At 39.5% G+C, this 19,866-nt stretch overlaps 1 protein-coding gene across 3 annotated transcripts in view; it reads left to right on the forward strand.

Moving 5' to 3' along the window:
* GSK3B (glycogen synthase kinase 3 beta) overlaps positions 1-19,866 on the forward strand; it is a 96,738-nt gene that overhangs the window by 26,398 nt on the left and 50,474 nt on the right. For all 3 annotated transcript variants that reach the window (XM_088147519.1, XM_007424162.4, XM_007424164.4), the window contains 3 exons: positions 9,922-10,005; positions 10,973-11,083; positions 14,966-15,096. In XM_088147519.1, the coding sequence (XP_088003645.1) occupies positions 9,922-10,005; positions 10,973-11,083; positions 14,966-15,096 (326 nt within the window). The remainder of the gene's footprint in view (positions 1-9,921; positions 10,006-10,972; positions 11,084-14,965; positions 15,097-19,866) is intronic.

Genomic DNA, 19,866 nt, shown 5'->3' on the forward strand with positions numbered 1-19,866 from the left:
CCAGTGGCATTCCTAATTACACAGGTAGTTTGAAAAATCCCAGGATATTGATCATGGAGATTTTAACATTCCTGTTGAGGATATCCTGATGGAGCCAAATTGGGACTTAATTGCTTCCAAGACTACCATGGGACAATTCCAAGTTGTTAATGAGACCAGGATATGTCTCTTGATTTAGTCTTTGCCTCAGCTTGTGATGATCTGTACATCGAAGGAAATGAAGTAGTAGCATTTTCAAAATCAGATTCTGTGAAGTTTGGTCTCATTGTAATAGTCCCTATAACCTGCATGAGTAGGAGAATATACAGTCTATCCACAGAGATTTAGGGAATTCAATAGATTATTTAGTGTTCTAGGGGAACTTTAGGGCTGGCTATTCTGCTATTGCCATGTTTCCATTATGCAGTGCTTCAGTTTGTTAACTAATGATGTGGTTCATTCATTCCTCATAACAGATCACATACTACCTACTACCTTTCTAACAGCATTTGAATGTCTTAAAATTTCTCTACTTTTCCATCTTTAGTAAACATTCTATCAAGGTATATACATTTGTTTACTTTGTCTAGTTTTTCACTGCTAATTCTTCACTCCATTTTCCCTTTCAAACACAACTACCTTGGTCTTTGATATATTAATTTTCAGGTCTGTACTCCATGTTGCCATCATGCAGTCTGTCTCATTACTGATATTATTTGGGTTCTCAGTCAACAGCATGGCATCCATGTCCCTAGCCAACAGACTTCTAACATCACCACAAGCATTCCTTATACAGGTAGTCCTCATTTAGCGACCACACTTGGGACCAACAACTCAGTTGTTAAGTGAAGTGGTCACTAAGTGAAACTCTGACTGTGCTTATGATCTTACTTCAACTTTCCTTTGCTTTACAGACCTGTAAATGTAAATGCAAAGATTGGTTGTAAAGTTACTTTTTCATCACCATTGTAACTGAACGGTTGCTAAACAAGGCAGTTGATAAACGAGGACTACCTGTACATTTATTCATAAAATTGTGAAAAAACAAAAGGGTATCCATATCCTTTACTCCCTAAGCAGTGTGGCACTATTTGCTAAGAATTTTATTTATTCTCACACATTTTTAAACTTCTACTACATACTGCTTAGAGCAGTGGTTCTTAAAACTATTTGACCCAATTACTCCTTTTCCTGGTCTCAAATAATGGCATTGCCCCTGCAAAAAACCAAGACTCTGTTGTTTTACACAAGTGTCTCAGCATTTCCTTTCATACAGGGGAACAATAGCAGCAGACTTCCAGTTTCAAGCACATGTTAAAAAAGTCACAGAGTCATTCTTAAGATTTGGTTTCCCCAGTCTGAATATAGGTTTTGGATTCCCTTAGACTGTTGATGCTTCCCTTATACAGTGGTACCTCGGGATACGAACGCCTCTACTAACGAACTTTTCGGGTTACGACCAGCTCCGGCCGCAAAAATTTACCTTGATGTGCGAACTCCGCCTCGGGGTACGGTCATTTTTCCGCCCCTGACACATGGTCCGCAGCCATTTTTCCGCCCCTGACACGTGGTCTGCGGCCATTTTTCCGCCCCTGACACGGTCCGTGGCCATTTTTCCGCCGCGCCACGCGGCGCCCAACCATTTTTGTGCCGCGCCGTGCCTGGCCGTTTTCGCGCTGTGCTGTGTTGCGCTGCGCCCGGCCGTTTTTGCGCCGCACCCGGCTGTTCTCCCACCGTGCCGCGCCTGGCCGTCGCCGCGCTGCGCTGCGCCCGGCCATTTTCATGCCACGCCGCACCGCGCCCGGCCGTTTTCGTGCCACGCCGTGCCCAGCCGTTTTTGCGCTGCGCCGCGCCCGGCCGTTTTCCCGCCCCTGACGCGTGGTCTGTGGATGCCAGAATGGATTAACGGTACTTACATTGAACCTTATGGGAAAATTTGCTTCGGGGTGCGACCAAATTCGGAGGGTGGAACGGATTAACCGGATTTACATTGAACCCTATGGGAAAATTTCCTTCGGGTTACGACCAACTCGGGATACGCCCAGAGTCACGGAACGGATTAAGTTCGTATCCCGAGGTACCACTGTACTGTAGAGAGTAAGGAAAATTCTTAATGAAACCTTAATGAAAATATGCAAAAACTGTTAGCTAGCAAAGGGGGCTGAAACATTTTTTAAGCCCTGAAAACGAGAGAATATTCTGGTGGCTCAGGCAGCCCTGATTCACTGGAGTGTAAGACAGGGTGGGGGTGGGGACGTACAGCATAATCAAACTTGCAAGATTCTGTTATTATAGAGAATCTCAATAAAAGTAGTTCTAGTTTTACTGTGGAGTTGATTTCTTGCCAGGTCTACCTAGTGGGGCTGATACTTGCTCTGAATTAAGCTTTGTCCTGTAAAGGCATTTGGTCCTCCAAGGCTACAACATGGATATAACAATAACATGATGGTGTTATCAGAGCTAGAATATAAAGAATGAAAAGATTACCTCTTCAAGATATTGGGGTTAGCCCCAGTACTTTTTTAGGAAAGATGATTCTGAAGATGTTGAGGCTTTTATGCGTGCTTCTGATATTATCCCCAGATCTTAGCACAGATGTGGTGAAAGTTGAACTCCCTCAGAACCATATACATGCCAGTTCTGCAACCAAAAGGGATTCTTCTATCATGCAAGCAGCAGATAGATAGATAAATGTTATTACAGTTTTAGTCCAAAAAAATCCCCCTCTCACCAAAGTAAGAGATAGCATAACCAGTAGCAATTACAGCTCATAGTAAGGTAGAATTTACACATGGTGTAATAAAATTTAACAACATTTAAGGACAATGAATTGTCTTTGTTGTCAGCAAGTAATGCAAGTAAAATAAATCAGAATGCCCTGGGAACATAAAAGGGAGAGGGGAAATCAACTGTAAATTAGGGTCCCTGTAGAACTGGCCATATAATGAAACATTAACTGGAGTTTCTATCATACCTGCATTGCAGGGACACCCATTATTTAGCAAAGGGATTTCCTTGGTTTCCCTTCCCATATTACTATGGGGAGAGTGTGAAAATGGGCCAAGGGCAAGGTTCTTCTAAATTTCAAAGCAATGATCTTGTCCAGGTAGCTGGCCAATTTAAAATTTGGAAACTGGTTGTTATTAATACATCACTGCTGGAAACAGCAGTGTAGGGAAAGGTGGCCAGAAACGTCCATATCTGATACATGCCTGATGAGTTTTAGAGAATCTAGCCTGGCGCCTTAACCTAGACCAAACTGGCTCTCTTTTTCCTACACAATTCTGTTTTTTTATAGATTCAAAAGGCACAGAAAAGGGTAACCAAAATATTCAGTGGCTACAGCATCCAGTATCTTTAAGAAAATTTTTCAGTGTTGGGGGGGGGGGGGCTTCATCTTAGAAAAAAGGCAAGTAAAGGGGATGTGCTAAAGCCTTTTACTTGTGGAGAAAGAAGATAGAAGAATGTTTTTTGTCCGTATCCCCAAATTCTATAATCCAGAGTCATTTAAAGCTGAATATATAGAATATTCACAGCAGACAAAAAGAAAGTATATACTATTTGTGAGATTTCTACCATGAATTGCAGTGGTGTCCTCCAGCTGGATAGCTTTAAAAAGGGTTTAGACAAATGCATGTAGGATAACATTATTACCGGCTTTATGCTAAATCCTGTATTGAAGAAAGTAAGCCTCTTGATACCTGTTGTGTTGGCGGATGCTGTTGAGCTCTTGCGTTGTGAGCTTCCAGTTAATATTTGGTTCACCACTGTTTGAGCAGAATGCTGGTGTATGTAAACCTCTGATCTAGCATAGCTTTTACTTAGATATATTTATTCATGGAGATCAAAACTGATCTCCCTCTGGAGTTTATATTCTTCTCCCCCTTCTGCTCTTAAATTTTTTCCAGTATTCTCATTGTAGAACCATATAGTTACAAGAGCATTTTAGCCACTGAATTTAGTGAGGAAAATAATCACTTATCAAAAAGTAGATGGAAGCTTTGATAATTCCAACTTATTCTTGGCAATTGTGAGCTAAATAGGTGGTTATCATAGACTTAGTGGGGGACATTTAGATTATTGAGTCCAACCCTCTGCTCAGTGCAGGTGATTCATATGAAAGTGGCAGATCTCAGTGCCACTTGAACACATCCGGTAAAAGAGAAACTTCAGAGTAATTTTTACTGTGTTACTCCTAATTAATGCTTTATTCCAATAATAGAATAAATCTGTCTTTGCAGCAGGAATAGAGGTAAAACTATTCCTTGTCCTGCATTCTTGAATGAGAGAGAAAAAGTTTTGATGTTCTATATCACATCCTATCCATTTCTTGACAAGTACTATCATATGTGCTAGTTATGCCCAGCTCCACAATCTCTATTCACAGGACTTAGTGTCCTGTGACCATTGCCCTTCTCTGAACCTGTTTGAATGTTCTTAAAGTGTGGAGTGCAGAATTGGACACAGTGCTCAAAGTGGAGTTTCACCAAAGCAGAAGAAAGTGGAATGATTCAGCATATATCTTCATTTGTATTTTTTGCAGCCAGAGTTTCTATCCTTGCTGGTAAATCTGTATGTGACATGGGGACATGTGTGTTTACCTACAATTTCTCTCAGATTTCCAGTTTGAGGCTTTCCATGTATTATAGCTTTTGACCACCAGATGTCCTTGCTTATCAAAGATCAAAATTCTAATCTAGTGATTTTTAAACACAGAAAATGTACTACTGCTTCTAACCTCCAGATGTCAGTTGTTACCAGAAATAGTTTTCCAAGAGGTGGAAACATTTTCAGTGATCTCCCCAATTGTTCCAGTCTCCTCCAAACTTCAAATAATTGAGTTGTAGCTGGTGCACGGCTATGTTTCTCCAATGACCTCGGTATTTTGCCTTTTCCTTCATAATTTGACAAGAATGGCATAATTTATTTTATTTTTAGGCCACTCCTATTGGGGTCTGTGCAGTGAACAATAAAGCAAGACTGTGAGCAACTAATACTGTAAAATTCTTACTTAAAAAAACCATTGTACCCTCATTAAGCTTGGGCCAAGGGCACCATTAAATACAACTGTTTTAAGTTGTTTAAGAAAAACAGGAAGGTGAGAGTGGTACATACTTCTCAGGTGAGAAAATTCCATAAAGGAAGGGCTATTACTGAGAAAGCCTGCCACCTTGTTCACACCCCATGTAACTCAGAAAGAGGAGTAACTTGTGATGAAGGTAATAAGCTTCTTTCCTCTAGGGATATGGAAATCATCCTGAGCTTTGAAAATCTGAAACTGACAATTTTAATTTTCATGTCTGAAAACAAAATGCTTATGCTCTGAAAGTTTGTTATGATATCAAAGCCAAATCCTGGTTTTGTTCCAAGATTAAAACAAGGCCATTTTTGAACAAGTGGCTCCTAAAGTTCTAGCAATTGTCTTACTATTTTTTAAACTACTTGGATTTTTAGAATAATTTCTCTAGCGTTTGCCAATTCTGTAATCCCTCTTTTCTGCTCCTTGGCCTGAGGGCTGAGAAGGGAGTATAACGAGTAATTTGGGGATTCTCCTGGACTCACGACTCCTGCTCGAAGAGCAGGTGGCAGTCGTGGCCAGGAGGGCCTTTGCACAACTTCGTGTCGTGCGGCAGTTACGCCCCTTCCTGGATCAGGGGGACCTCCGCACGGTCACTCATGCCCTGGTCACCTCTGGGTTGGACTACTGTAATGCGCTCTACATGGGGCTACCCTTGAAGAGTATCCGGAAGCTACAGCTGGTGCAGAATGCGGCGGCGTGGACAGTTCTTAATGCCCCTAGGAGGGCACATATAACACCGCTGTTGCGCAAGCTGCATTGGTTACCAGTTTGTTTCCGGGTCCAATTCAAGGTGTTGGTCATCACCTTTAAAGCCCTTCATGGCACGGGACCAGGTTATCTGAGGAACCGCCTCGCCCTGGTCACTTCAGCCCGTCCCAGTCGGTCCAGCAGAAGGGGCAGGTTGCAGACCCCACCGGTCAGGGAATTTCGATTGGTGGGGTCTAGGCAGAGAGCCTTTTCTGCTGTAGCGCCCGCCCTATGGAACATCCTGCCTCCTGAGGTGCGGTGTGCCCCCTCCCTCATGGCCTTCAGGAAAGGTATTAAATCCTGGCTTTGCCAGAAGGCCTGGGGGCCAGAGGGGGGCCCGCACCTGTGGAGATGGCTGGTGGGATGATGGTTTGCCCCCCCCCCGCATCTTACAGATTTTTATAGGGCCAAAATTAGAGGAGATTTTTTACGGTATTTTTAATATGTTTTTAAATTCTTTATAGTTTTTAGCCATCTTGGAGAGAATTGTATTTCTTCTTTTTTATTGTGAGCCGCCCAGAGTCACCCGTGGGGGAGATGGGCGGCATACAAGCCGAATAAACAAACAAACAAACAAACTGGGGGAGATGGGCGGCGTGAATGAATGAATGAATGAATGAATCAATCCCCTGCTGGATCAAGCCATAGAGCTGTCTAGTGTTACATATGGTGACCAACTGGCTGCATTTGGGAAGTGGGTGAGGGAGATTGCCATTTATAAAACCATGGCTGAGAATGCCTATTTTGAACCATTCTGCTATGGTTGTCTTGTTTGTTGTCCCCCTCTCTGTATCTAGTGTTTTCTTCTTTTGCAGGCTTCTGGTTGTACTATTACATGCCCCTGTGCTTCTCGTTGTGTGTTGAGCTTTGCTGAGTTAACATTTTGAAATGCAAAAACATGTAAACTGCTGCTACTCAGTTTTCTTTGGAGGCAAAAAATGCATGTGCCAAACAGGTGGTATTTGTTTTTTGTTTTTTGAAAGTTGTTGCAAGCAGACAAGGTTCATAATGCAAAATGTTTTTGCTCATATGAAGCAACATATTTCAAATCTCTAGTCAGACAGAAATATTACCACACTACTACACCATCCCAACTTCTATTTAAACACTTCAAGAAAGGAGAAGGAAAATTTGACATGACACTAAACAACAGGGAAGAGGCAATAGAAGGGGGGGTCAGTAACCATCTAATGTTGAAGCTGTGTGTAATCAAATGCTGATCTAGGACTTCAGGAAAGGGGATTTTAATAGAAGATGGAGTATCTAAAAACAAAATACTAACAGCAGAATTACAAACAATTCCAATGAGAAAAAAAGCATGAAAGCACAATAAACCAAAGTGAAGACTATAGAAAGGTTATAACTGATTTAACAAGCTAATAAGACCTTTCAAGACAGTCTTATCCTTAAACTCTTGATCTCTTTGAAGTGTTTGTGTGTGTATGTCTGGAATTTAGATTGTTCTTTAAACAAGGAACGATCAACCTATTCTTGCTATAGAAACGCTAATAAATGAAGTACTAGCCCTGCCAGAAGGTTCAGAGAATGCACACTATGTCTCAGCCTCTCCTTTCCATATACAGGTAGTCCTCACTTAACGACCACAATAGGGACTGGAAAATTCATTGTTAAGTGGGTGGTTGTTAAGCAAGTTGTGCCCAATCTTTTTTGCAGCAAATAAGGTCATAAGTGAATCACACAGTTCCCCATTGATTTTGCTTGCTGGAAGCTGGCTGGGAAGGTCACAAATGGCAATCATGTGACCCCAGGTCACTGCAACCGTCATAAGTGCAAGCTGGTTGCCAAGAGCCTGGATCGTGATCACATGACCATAGGGGTGCTAGGATGGCTGTAAGTGCAAGGACCTGTTGTAAGTCCCTTTGTTCAGCACCGTTGTAACTTTGAATGGTCACTAAATGAATGGTTAAGTGAGGACTACCTGTAGCTGACAAATTTAATTTATGAGAGGAAAGCCAATAGATGTGACAGCCAGAAGCAAAAGACATAGAAAATACTCTGCCCTGCTAGATCTCAAAAACAGATAATGACTGATTCAGCAGATCTGCAGGTTCTGTCATTGTAAAAAGTTGACCCAGTATAAGCTGTTTGCCTGCTTTAGTTCCCAGGTCCCCAGGCATGGCCTCTGGCTTTTCTTCATGCCTCTCAAAGTTACATGAGGAGAGGCAGCTTTTGCTGTTTTCGTGCTGCCTTGCATCTGAATAAAGCACCCCATGCTGAGCTGTTGCATTTAACTTATGCTTCCAGAAACAGGATTTTACAAACCAGCAGAAAAAGCCTGTTTTCCAACGTATATGCTTGTGGCTTGCCATCTTAATGACTCTTGGTGATTACATGCAGAGAGATATGGCATATCCCTGGAAAGAGATTCTACGTATGCACTGTTCCCTAGGATTCCTTCAATGGCTGAATGATTAAAACTTGAGTTTTTGAACTTTAAGCTCTAAAGAGTTAAAAGAAAAGGAAGGAAAGAAAAGTGCTAAGCTAGCCTCAAACACTCCTAAACAAATTAGGACAACTTAAAATAATGTGAGGAATAATTTACAAAGACAAATGCAGGAACCCATTAAGGAAGCTCCACTCCTAACTGAAGGTACATTTTTATTGACTTTGGTATGATTGTGGTTACAGGGGTAACTTACAAATTGTAATTTCTTTTAAAGCTGCGATTTCCCCCCCCCATTTCTTCTTTTTCCCTACTTGTTTTTTTCCCCTCTTTTTTTTAAACTGGCCTTTATAAAAGACACCCCTTCATTAAAATTTATTTCATTTTCTTTTCCTATTGGTTTATATAATATTAACAGTAACAGTCACTTGAGTAATTGGTTAATTTGTGTAAGGGGTAGCAGGATTGCACTGTAATATTTGACTGTCATTTGGAAATTAGAGATTTAAATTTAATTTTATCACTGCAGTATTTTTATTGTTTTCTTTTGGAAGGGGGTTTGTTTTTTTTTATATAATCCAAATATGGTATATGCTTTTTTCTTTCTTGCACACCTTTTCATATTAATAGTATCAAATGGCAGTGAAAATAATAATAAATGTTAACAGATGACTGCTGAGTTCATCACTTGGGAAACAAAAATCAAATGCAAAACTGTAGCATGGGGGATACCAGGGCTGATACTTGTAAAAAAGATTTTGGAATAGTAGATGACTGCAAATGGGATCTGAACCACTAGTGCGATGTGGCTTCAAAAAAGGCAAATACAATTTTAGACTGCAGCAATTATAATTTGAAAATCGTGGGAAGTAATCATTCCATTTTATTCTACTTTGGTCAGACCCCCATCTCAAATAGAGTCCTCAATTCTATACCATACTCTTTAAGAAGGATTTAGAGAAATTGGGACAGGATCAGAGATGAGCAGTTTCAAGGATAATTAGGAAATTAGAAACTAATTCTTATGAAGAGGGATTTTAGGTATTAGGAATATTGAGGAGAAGAAAATATTGAAGGGGCTACCCAAAAGGACATGACATAGAAGAAATTCAGGTCCTGTTTTGTATCATATCATGGTGTAGGCCACAAGATAAAAAGAAGGCAGATTCCAGCTGAATGTTGGAAGAAACTTTCTCAGTGTAGGAGCAATTGCCCAGAATGAGGGTAGAGTTCCATTGGCTGGTTCATGAGGTAGCTAGACAGTTATCCTATGTGGATGCTTTAATTTAGATTCCTGCATTGAAAGGAAGTTGGATTTAACAGACTAAATGGGCCTTTTCAACTCTTCAATTCTGTAAGCATTCTCTGCAGGCTTCTAATATACCATAACACACACTTTCTTAGGAATTAACAAATGAGAAATACTGGGTTGAACCTTTCGAATTTGGGGGTAATTTATATAAGATACTTTAATTTTATTTGAATCTATACTGCTAACATATCTGCTGTAAATGATTTTAAATACTGAACATAGTGTCCAATAAAAATTCTTTGTCTTAACTACATGTTGTTGTTTCAGTAAAAGTCTATGCAAAACATATTGCACTGTATTTTTTTCAGACTGACAAAATATATGAGTTCTGTATCAAATCATATGAAGTGGTGAGGTTTTAGAAAATGACCTTTTAAATATTATTCTCTCTTCTTTTAGAATCGAGAGCTTCAAATCATGAGAAAGCTTGATCATTGTAACATTGTCAGATTACGTTATTTCTTTTACTCCAGTGGAGAGAAGGTAAGTTGAAAAAAAATTATATTCTAGAATGGCAACAGATGTGTAGTGCAAATACCAGCAACAGACAAAGCTTTAGGGTGGCTCATCTCCTTATCATTTTGAATATTCATTACCTGACAACAAAATTAGGGGGTGGCTGAATGTGGAAGCAGTGGCAAGGAGCAGAAGTAGCATATATTTTAAAGGAGTTTTTAAAAAAGAAAACATAGAAGGCAGGATATTCGAAGCAGTATTTGTGGTCTGGCTGACTTTGGTGGAACAAACTTTCAGTTGAGCAGCAGCAAATATACCTTGCTAGATATTCTAGCTAGGAGCAGGTCTCCTCTTGATTATTAAGCAAATGTTACATCATGCCACCATAGGTCATAAGATAAGTTTAACTTCAGGGGATAAAATGTTTATATGCAGGCTAGAAATAATATGAACATAGTTTAGCAACACATAGTTAAATGTTGGTGTGTACCATCTAATTGCAAATTGCGTGAATCAGAAACTCTTAAAGCTCATGCTGTTTTTAGGTTACATTTTGGAATGTTTAAAATGTTGGGTTTTTTTATAGCACACTTGTGCTATATGTTTTTTATAGCACACTTGTGCTATATATGTTTTACTATCTAGTTCCTTCTAAGCTCTTTTGTCATTTTCCCTCTTTTTTTTTCTTTCCCTTTAATGTAATAGATGAGGATAGTCACTCATATCTATACGTCTATTTCAAATAAAATTCTTTATATGAAAGATGATGTTAAATGGGGTTTAATTTTATTGTGTTCCTTATCTAACCTTATTTGCATAAGCCGAAGCCTTTACAGAAATTATTTTTTTCAGGTAACAAATTTTAACAAAAAGTTAAAATTGTTTTTTCTATGTGTACTTGAAAAAACTGTACTATACTATAATGGTAATGAATATTATGATATGAATAACTTATTACTGTTTTTCTTCTTTTCTTGCTTTTTTTCCTTTCCAGAAAGATGAGGTATATCTTAATTTGGTGTTGGACTATGTTCCTGAGACAGTATACAGAGTGGCAAGGCATTACAGTAGAGCCAAACAGACGCTGCCCATGATATTTGTGAAGGTAGGTGAAAAGAATTGAGAAACTCAGTAGTTCTTGGTTATGGTATTTGTATCTGTACCACTCTCAGAAAGTTTTGGAACTCAATTTTTTAGTAGGAAGCCCATCCCTTTTGCTTTGGAGTCAATATGCTCTAAAGTTGTACCTCCTGTTATTTCCCTTTAGTCCCTATTTGACAGCAGAACGTCTGTCACCTCCATAATGGGTATTCTAAGCTGGGTACATTCACATTTTATTTGATTTGCTTCTTGATTCCCTTTCTTTTGTTCTTTTGTTCTTTCCATTTTTCAGTTTGTTTTGTTGGAATTGTTTATAATTATTAAATTTTAAAAGAGAAAGATAAAATCTAACAAGAACTAATAATCAAGAAAAAGAATAGATAAGAGAAGGAATAGAGAAAAAGAAAGAAAACAGTGCAGAAAGAAGAAAGAAACAAATACCAAAAAAAATGACTTCGACTTCTTTTATAGCAGATATAAGTAAAACTTACATTAAACTCTTACTCTAAGATTAGAACATAAGATCCATTTTTTCTATTGTCTATTAGTATTACTAATCATCAAATCCATATATCATGATTTCTTTTTTCTCTGTTTCATGCAAAAAGTCCAAAAGGGGCTTCCAATTAGCGTTAAAATTGTCAGTGTCTTTTCTTTAATCAAAGCTGTCAATTTCACCATCTCAGCCAGCTCCCTCAACTTTACCATCCGCTCTTGTAGGTAATGTTGAGTCTTTCCACCTTTGAGCATACAAAAGTCTCACTGCAGTTATCATATATAAAAACAAAGTTCCGTGAGATTTTTCCAGTTGTTTATCCATCAACCCCAAAATAAATGTCTCTGGTTTTGATTGTATATCGGCCTTTAAAATCTTTTGAATTATTATATGTATTTGAGTCTAACATTTTTTAGCTTTTTTACACGTCCACCAAAAACAATAAAAAGTCCCCTATTGTTGTTCACATTTCCAACATATATTTTTGTTTTGTTAGAATTGATGCTGACTGTATCTGCTTGTCTCTCTACCTGTTGGCAGATTTGTGGAACTCAGGGCTCTATTTTCTAAGTGCATTCCATGGGGCAACAAACTACTTTTGATAGCCAGTGATTATCTCTTCCTGTTCTGTCTCTGGAGGGAAACAGTACCTATTAATTCTATTTTCTTTTAACAGTCCTCTACTTCAATTTTGTGGTGAGAATGGATGCTTCAGATAGAGAATAACGTTCCAAATTAACTCTCATGCCAAAATGCTGTTGAAGGTTGTTGTTTTATATGAGAGTTGAATGAAAAGTAATGCCTCAGTGTTATAAGTCACCAACAGATGGCAGTACTAGCACTTGTTCTTTCACTTCATTTGATGGGAAATTGCTGTGAACAAAAGTTGTGTGGGTATTGTTTGTAAAATGGAAACCTGTCAATGAGTTTTAAGCAATGTGCTGTAACTGTATTGTTGATTGCCAGTCAAATCAAACATTGAAATGCATTGCCAAATGCAGGTTATGACTGTCATAACCTGCATTTGGGTCAAAAAAATGGAAAGATGGTCAACTGGGAAGATCTGATTTCTGAAATCAAGAATGAAGTGGACAATTTGCAACAATAACCAATACATTTTATATCAGAAAGGTTGATGAACTGATTAAGGACAATTAGCAGATCACTCAAAGATAAATGGCTATCAAGCTTGGCAATGGGTGCAAGGTTTGTGCAAGATGGGCTGTTAGAATGCTAATGGCAGAGATGAAAGTTTCAAGAATTGAAATTTATCAGCACTTGTTATCACACCAATAGAATGAAAGTGAGTAATTTCTTCACAGCATCGTGACAACTAACATGGGCTCATCATTATAACCCAGAAATGAAGCATCAGTCCATGGAATATCACAAAGATTTACCTGCAGGAAAAAAAAACTTAAAACCCAGGCTTCAACAGGAAAACTCATGGTTACATTTTTTGGAGATGCAGATAAAGTTATTCATATGGATTTCTTTGAACTAGCTATCACCAAGAAGCACAGCACTGCAACAGTCAGAACTTTAAAACAATAATTGAGAAGAGTTTGGAGGCACAAGAAGGCAATTTCAGTGTAACATGATAACACTATGCTTTACACCTCACAAGCCGCCCAAGAGGCAGTTGCAAAGTTGGATCTCACAATTTTATCACATTCCTATGCAGTCCAGACTTAGTGAAATGCAACTTTTACCTTCTCACAAATTGAAAGAATACCTTTGTGGGTTTCTGTTTGATTCAAATAAAGAGATGGAAAGGACTGTCAGGACCTGATTGAAAAGACAATGTGTGGAGTTTAATAAGCTTGTCCAATAGGTTTTCCAGCGTTGACAGAAGTGTGTAGCAAATGGTAGTGATTATGTACAGAAGTAGTAAATACAGGTAACAAAGGAGTTCATTTCAAGGTTTATTTTCCTGTTTCATTTACTAAAAATTCCTTATTTAAACTGAAGTTATGGAGGTGGAGGCATTATTTTTCATTCAATCCTTGTAGTGTCACACCCATTGGAGAATATTGTTGCTGATGAGACTCTGGTGGTGGTAGCCCTGGAATTCATTGCTCTCAGTATTTCAAAGAATGGGCCTAATATTTAGTATAGCGGAAACCTTGTGATTTTCTGTTGCATCTATAGGAGTTAATAAATAATTACATGCAAACGTTTAGGCATCCTGTCAGATTTTATGTTTCAGTGACTCCCTAAGGAAACAGAAGCTGATAAATCTCTACATGGTACAAACATGTCTTTCTGCAAATTTGAATGCTTACCTTCTATTGAAGGGCAGTTATTGACAGAATAAAAAATAAGAAAAGAAAGACTGTGGCAGATGCTGTTACTTATGTGTTTAGGATCCTTGATGCATGTCTCATATTCGTTTAAGCTTCAGCTGGATACCTTTACATTCTCCTTTAGAATTTGCAGATACAATCCAGAATCCATGATTTCCACAGTGATTACAAGCCATCCCTGGTTTGGAGACTGCAAACTCTGAGGCTCCCACTCAGAACATTCTGATCCTTCCAAATTGTTTGCAGGGGCCTTCCATCTCTACCCCTCCCGCTTACTACGTGACTAGGCATAGCTCTTACTTGGTTTTCAACTGCCACAGTGTTAGCACATTTGCCCTTGAGCTGATCATCCTTCTTTTCATCAGAATTCTCTCTCTCTCTCTCTCCCCCTCTCCCCCCACCCCCAGAATGGAGGAGTTGGAAGGGAGTTCATACATCAACATTAGTGCACAAGTTTGCTAAACCATCCCTGGTAGTGGCCATTCAGCTCTTGTTTGAAAACATTCCAGCAAGCAGAAATCCCATAATTTATTTTATGTTTGTGTTGAGCAAGGCTTTCCAAATTGCCTTGGATTGCACTTCAGGTAAATGTAGCTAGCTTTTTCCAAAGGTGAAGACTTACATGAAGGATTGTCCTATAGAATAACATAAAGTCATGTTCTCAATACTCTACAAGTAGGATTGAGTTACATAATGGTAGATTTTGTCCATTTTTGTCCATGTCTATATAAGAAAAATGTCCTAATGATGGGAGCCAATTAGATAACTATATTATATTATTTTTTGTATTATTTTGATCATTTCTATGCAGTTAACTGCTTTGATTTCCCTAGTCCAGTATTCCTCACAATTAGCCATGATTGTTGCGGCCTACTGGGAATTGCAGTTCAAGAACATCTGAGCTATACCTACTGTGCCAAAAGAAATGTGAAAAAAATATTTTGTAAAATGGATAAATGTGTATATTATGAAGCAAAATTGCTTATCTAGATATTATTTCAAGTATTATAGAAATCTTAGAAATGTTACTGTCCGTGTTTTGTTATGGAAAGTGTGATCATAATATTTGTTCTTTATGTTACAGTTGTATATGTATCAGTTATTCAGAAGTTTAGCCTATATCCATTCCTTTGGAATATGTCATCGGGATATAAAACCACAGAATCTTTTGCTGGACCCTGACACAGCTGTCCTAAAACTTTGTGATTTTGGAAGGTAAGTATTTTCAGGACTCTTTTCATGGTTTCCTCAGTACACATTTTTATTATACTTATTGCAGTCTCAGCAGTTATTCCCACTAATGGTGGGAATGGACCTAATCAGGATAAATAGGACACAGTTACCATGGGTAACAGTTAAACTTCAGCAATTGCTTTGTTTTATACTTAGTGGGGTTAGCTACTTATGGATGCAGTTTGGAATGGCCTGAAGAAAAATTCTTGTTTCACAGTTCTCTTTGATTCATGCTTTTGGCTCATAGGTAGAACCCTTGATTTCAGCAAGGGATTAGTTGGAAAGTTAGGCTGAGAAATTGGGACATAGATCCAGGATCTTAAAGAACTTTCTATATTTATCTCTTCCTTGGGACCAAGTTAATTGGCAGTATATGATAAAGCCTTGCGTAATCAAGAATTTTTTTAAAAAGGTATGTTGGAACAAATTTTACCAATCTTTTGAGAGAACAGATATATGTTCTATATAGAATTACTTTAGTGATGTCCTCCTTTGCTGGAATCACAGCTAATTTCTGACAAGAGCTGTGATCAGTCTTCTTTATCTGATTTATCTTCCTGCAGCAAAAAAGCAAAATAATTATATTTCACATTATGCCAAAAGGGATCCAGGACTTACAGATGTTACTGTGTTGGATTTGTTCTCATAAAGCTTTGTTTTTAATCTCCTAACCATCCTTGTTGATAAAATGTGCACAAATGGAAAATGACATGCACATATGTAGAAACAAATCTCTTCTGGCTTAGATAAAGCCAAAGAAAGATTAATCAGGATTTCAGATACTGAGTTTCAGCATGAATTAGGCCAAGCTACGAGGCTGTTCCATTCCATAAGAGTAAGTGTAGATATTTCTCCAATGGATTACCTAAATTCATTTATCAATTAAAGTTATAAATGATTTTTTGCAGACTTGCTTTGCCACCCTTGCTTTGCCAGTACAAATGGCAGATAAAAGATCCTTTCAATTTTGCAAAAATTATGCCATGTGATCTAGGAGAAATAGAATCAATTAAATGTATTATCTAAAGATGTGTTATATGAGATACAGAGAAAACAACACTTATTTAGCAAAATGATAGGCTGATCTGGTTTTCTAACTGAAAGAGGTGATGCAATTGAAAAGAGGCCTAGAACGACTGGCAGAAAACCAGAAGAGAATTTGACTGAGCACTGGTAAAAGCTCATCTTCAAGTCTGTATGATGGCAAAGCATCATCTTCTCTACACTTACTGAGCCTGCAGATTCCTGTTCAGCAGCCCAGTTCAATATCACCTGGATCTTTTTAGGGAGAGTTGGGTGGGATAAGGTGCCTGCATGTTCCCAGGTGATTTTGAGGATTTCATGGCAGATCAGATGAATTCCATGGAGCCTTCCAACTACTGTATCATATTCTGTGATTCAAAGCTATGTGTTTGGAGAGTATGACTCCCAACAGATGTCAAGAGCCTCAGAATTCATGGCCCCAAAGTCAGCAAAAAAATATTTTTCTTTGGCCGAGTGATTACAATGTTTGGAATACAAGTAGTCCACTGGTTAAGAACGTCCAATGGAGCCTGTTGTAGCAAAATTCAAGTTAAATACACAATGATTCGAGTTAAATACACAATGGTTCAAGTTAATTACACAGTACTACTTATACAGTATTATACAATAATGCTGTCCCGGCTTACATACAAATTCAATTTAAGGATAGGCCCTGGGAACGGAATTCGTTCTTAAACTGGGGACTGCCTGTACATGGGTTAAACATTGAGAAGCAGCATAGACCACATCACCTTCTGGATTAAATGAGCTCTGAATGACAAAGTGGAAGGAAATTTTGTGTGGTAGGCTTATTCTTGATTATTAATTATTAGGTATATTCAGTACAGAACTCCTATTTCTTATGCAAAAAAGACTGCGTTTCTTTTTGCATTTTTGGTAGATAACCAAAATGTTCTCAATAGAGGACTTTTCCATTTAAACAGATATGGCTACAGGTAGTCCTCAACTTACAACCATTCATTCAGTGACCGTTTGAAGTTATGAACGTGCTGAAAAAAGTGACTTATGACTGGTGCCTGAAGTTATGGCCGTTGCAGTGCCCCCGCAATCACATGATCATAATTCGGGCACTTGGCAGCCTGCCCATACTTACGACTGGAGGGGTGCTTCAACTTCTCCCACCCGGCTATATCTTACCCATCTATGCCCTATTGGCCCCCTGCCACCCTGCGCTTTACCTCCCCTGCTGACCTTTGCCATCTTGCTCCAAAAAGCTCATGGAGTGCGGCATGCCAAAATGCCCCTTTGCGAAAAGCTCCAGGATGGGGCTGGGCTGGGGTTTGCAAAAAAAAAAAACGCACCCCCTTCTTCCCTCCCTCTTTTTTTTCCCCTACCCCTGCAGTTAGACCAGCCCACTCCCAGGAACTTTGATCCTCCAGCCACGATAAGCGGGCAGACTGGGCCCTCGTAGCCCCCTTTGACCCTTCTGTTTTCCACAGGTAGACTGGTCCTCCTTCTTGAGAAGGTGGATAGACCAGTCCCATTGTTGGCTGCCAGGTAGACTGGGCCAGCCTTAGCCCTCTGGAGCTTTTTTTTTTTTTCCACAGTGCAAAGTAAAACCCAGCCTAGCCTCACCCAGGAGCTTTTTGCAAAGGGAGTTTTTGGAACAAGAAAACAGCAAAGATCAGCTGGGGTGGTGAAGGGTAGGGTGGCAGGGGTCTTGGGGTGCAGGGTGGCAAGGGTGAGACTGGGCTGGGGTGGCTGCAGCTTCCTGAGGCATGGCAAGGCAGGGTGCAGGGCGGCCAGAAGGCAGAGATGGGGGGGAGATGTGTCTTAAAAATAGGGCTAAACAAGTCATGCATTCTCTGTGGATCATCCCTATATGAAGGGACATTGTTTTTCCAGTCATACAGATAGCTAGTTGAGAAGGGATAGTGAACAAGCATCATTCAGGGAATCTGTCCCCAACCTCCCACTGGCGTTTGTCTCAAAGGACCACTTGGCTCCTCCCATCCCTGTTTTTGGGGTCTTAACTGCATCGGGGAGGAATTTAAAACATCCTCTTCCTCTCTACTATCTGGTGGCAGTGGTGGGTACAAATTTGACAGAAGTGATCTTTGAGGTGATAGTGGGTACAAATTTGGCAAAGGGTGTAGATTGGGAGGCTCAGGAGACTCCTGTTTTGATGTCTCCTGCTCGAAGGCTGCCCTCTTCTGACCTGAAGCATAGGGCAGGGGGGCAGTCAGCATCTCAGCCTCAAACCTATCCTCTACACCATCATCCAGCACTTTCTTAACTTTATCAAATACAACTTTAACCAGTGCCATCATTCTACATTGCTTCTGTAATTCCTTATTTCTCCACAGCATAAAAAAACATTCCACACAATCCTTTTTTCCCATTTTTCATTTCTCCCACAAAACAAAGCCAGTTGCAAAATTGTAGCATAGCCCAAGGATCCATCCCATGGCCACAACTCCATCCTCTAATGGGTAGTATGGCCAGGAGCTTGTACACAAGAATTTCATTTTACTTTCCCAATTCAAGTAGTAACTGCCAAAGACCAGTTAGATGCTCAGTCCACTCTTTGTGCAAGGCTGAACCAGCACCTCCCTCCTGGTGGATTGTTAGGGCCACATTGTGAAGATAAGGTCAGGAAGTCAATTGTCCTGTTCTGAGCCTGCCAGAATGGGGGGGGGGTATAGTTACTGCAATAATCACTTTAGGTGCTTACCCAGGAGTCATAGCAGAAGAAAATAGACGCTCTATTTTAGGTTTGATTTGCCGCCTGGAAAAAATCAATGCCACTGGTGTCATTGTGAAAGCTCTACAATCAGAAATTGAGGGCTTAAATCAGGAATTAATGCGCCATCGCCTAGTTTTAGATTATTTGTTAGCTAAACAAGGTGGCTTCTGTAAGATAGTAAAGCAGGGGTGTAAAGTGACATTCCATGACCTTAATAAAACTATTGAAGTCCAGTTGCAGAAACTCCAGGAGATGATTGAGAATAACAGTTCAGGCACTGGGAACCCGTAGTGTTGGATGACTGCATGGCTACCAGATTCTGCATGATTGCAAAAGCTATTAGTGGGCTTTGTTGGCTTCATAGCAGTTGTGGTCCTGTTATGCTGTTGTATACAATGCCTTCTAAATCCTTGGAATGTTTTTTCTGCTTGTTGGCTTAAAACCTTTACATTACAGGTTCCCTTTAACTCAAGGCAACCTTTACAAAACAATATTAGGAGTCATTTTGACAACGTGAGACTTTTCATTTGCTCCCATAAGAGCGCATTTAGTCTTTGAAAATGGGGAAGTGGAGGACCAGCCTGAGCCAGAGTTACTCTATTTTGCCTTGCCAAGGATTTTCTTCTTGTTGCCAGAAGCAAAACAACATGTGCGTGCAGGGATGGAACATCCTTGTTGAAACAGCAACTTGTACTTTCTGTAAGATAGCAGAGGAATGTTACAGAGAGAGGCCTATCTTGTACTAAAGTTTGAAGCTTATTGACATATGTATGATTTGTAACTTCTGCAATCTTGTGACTGTTGTTGAAACTGTATATTGCAACCGTATGCAAATCATATATAAGCACCTCCATTGAGTGTTTGTGCATACTTTTTGGGAGATATCCCACTTGTACCTTTCATCTGCGCAAAATAAACTTTTGCAATCTCTACTCCTGGTGTGTGCTGATTTGCTATTCGCACGCTGGGCAGATGAGCTCATTTCAGGGACAACAAGCCTTCTCTTCATAGGTCTTATAGGA

Source organism: Python bivittatus, unplaced genomic scaffold, assembly GCF_059951505.1.
Source record: "Python bivittatus isolate LINGU-HERP-01145 unplaced genomic scaffold, Pbiv_v1 ctg000520_np1212, whole genome shotgun sequence".
In the NCBI taxonomy this organism is placed as follows: Eukaryota; Metazoa; Chordata; class Lepidosauria; order Squamata; family Pythonidae; genus Python; species Python bivittatus.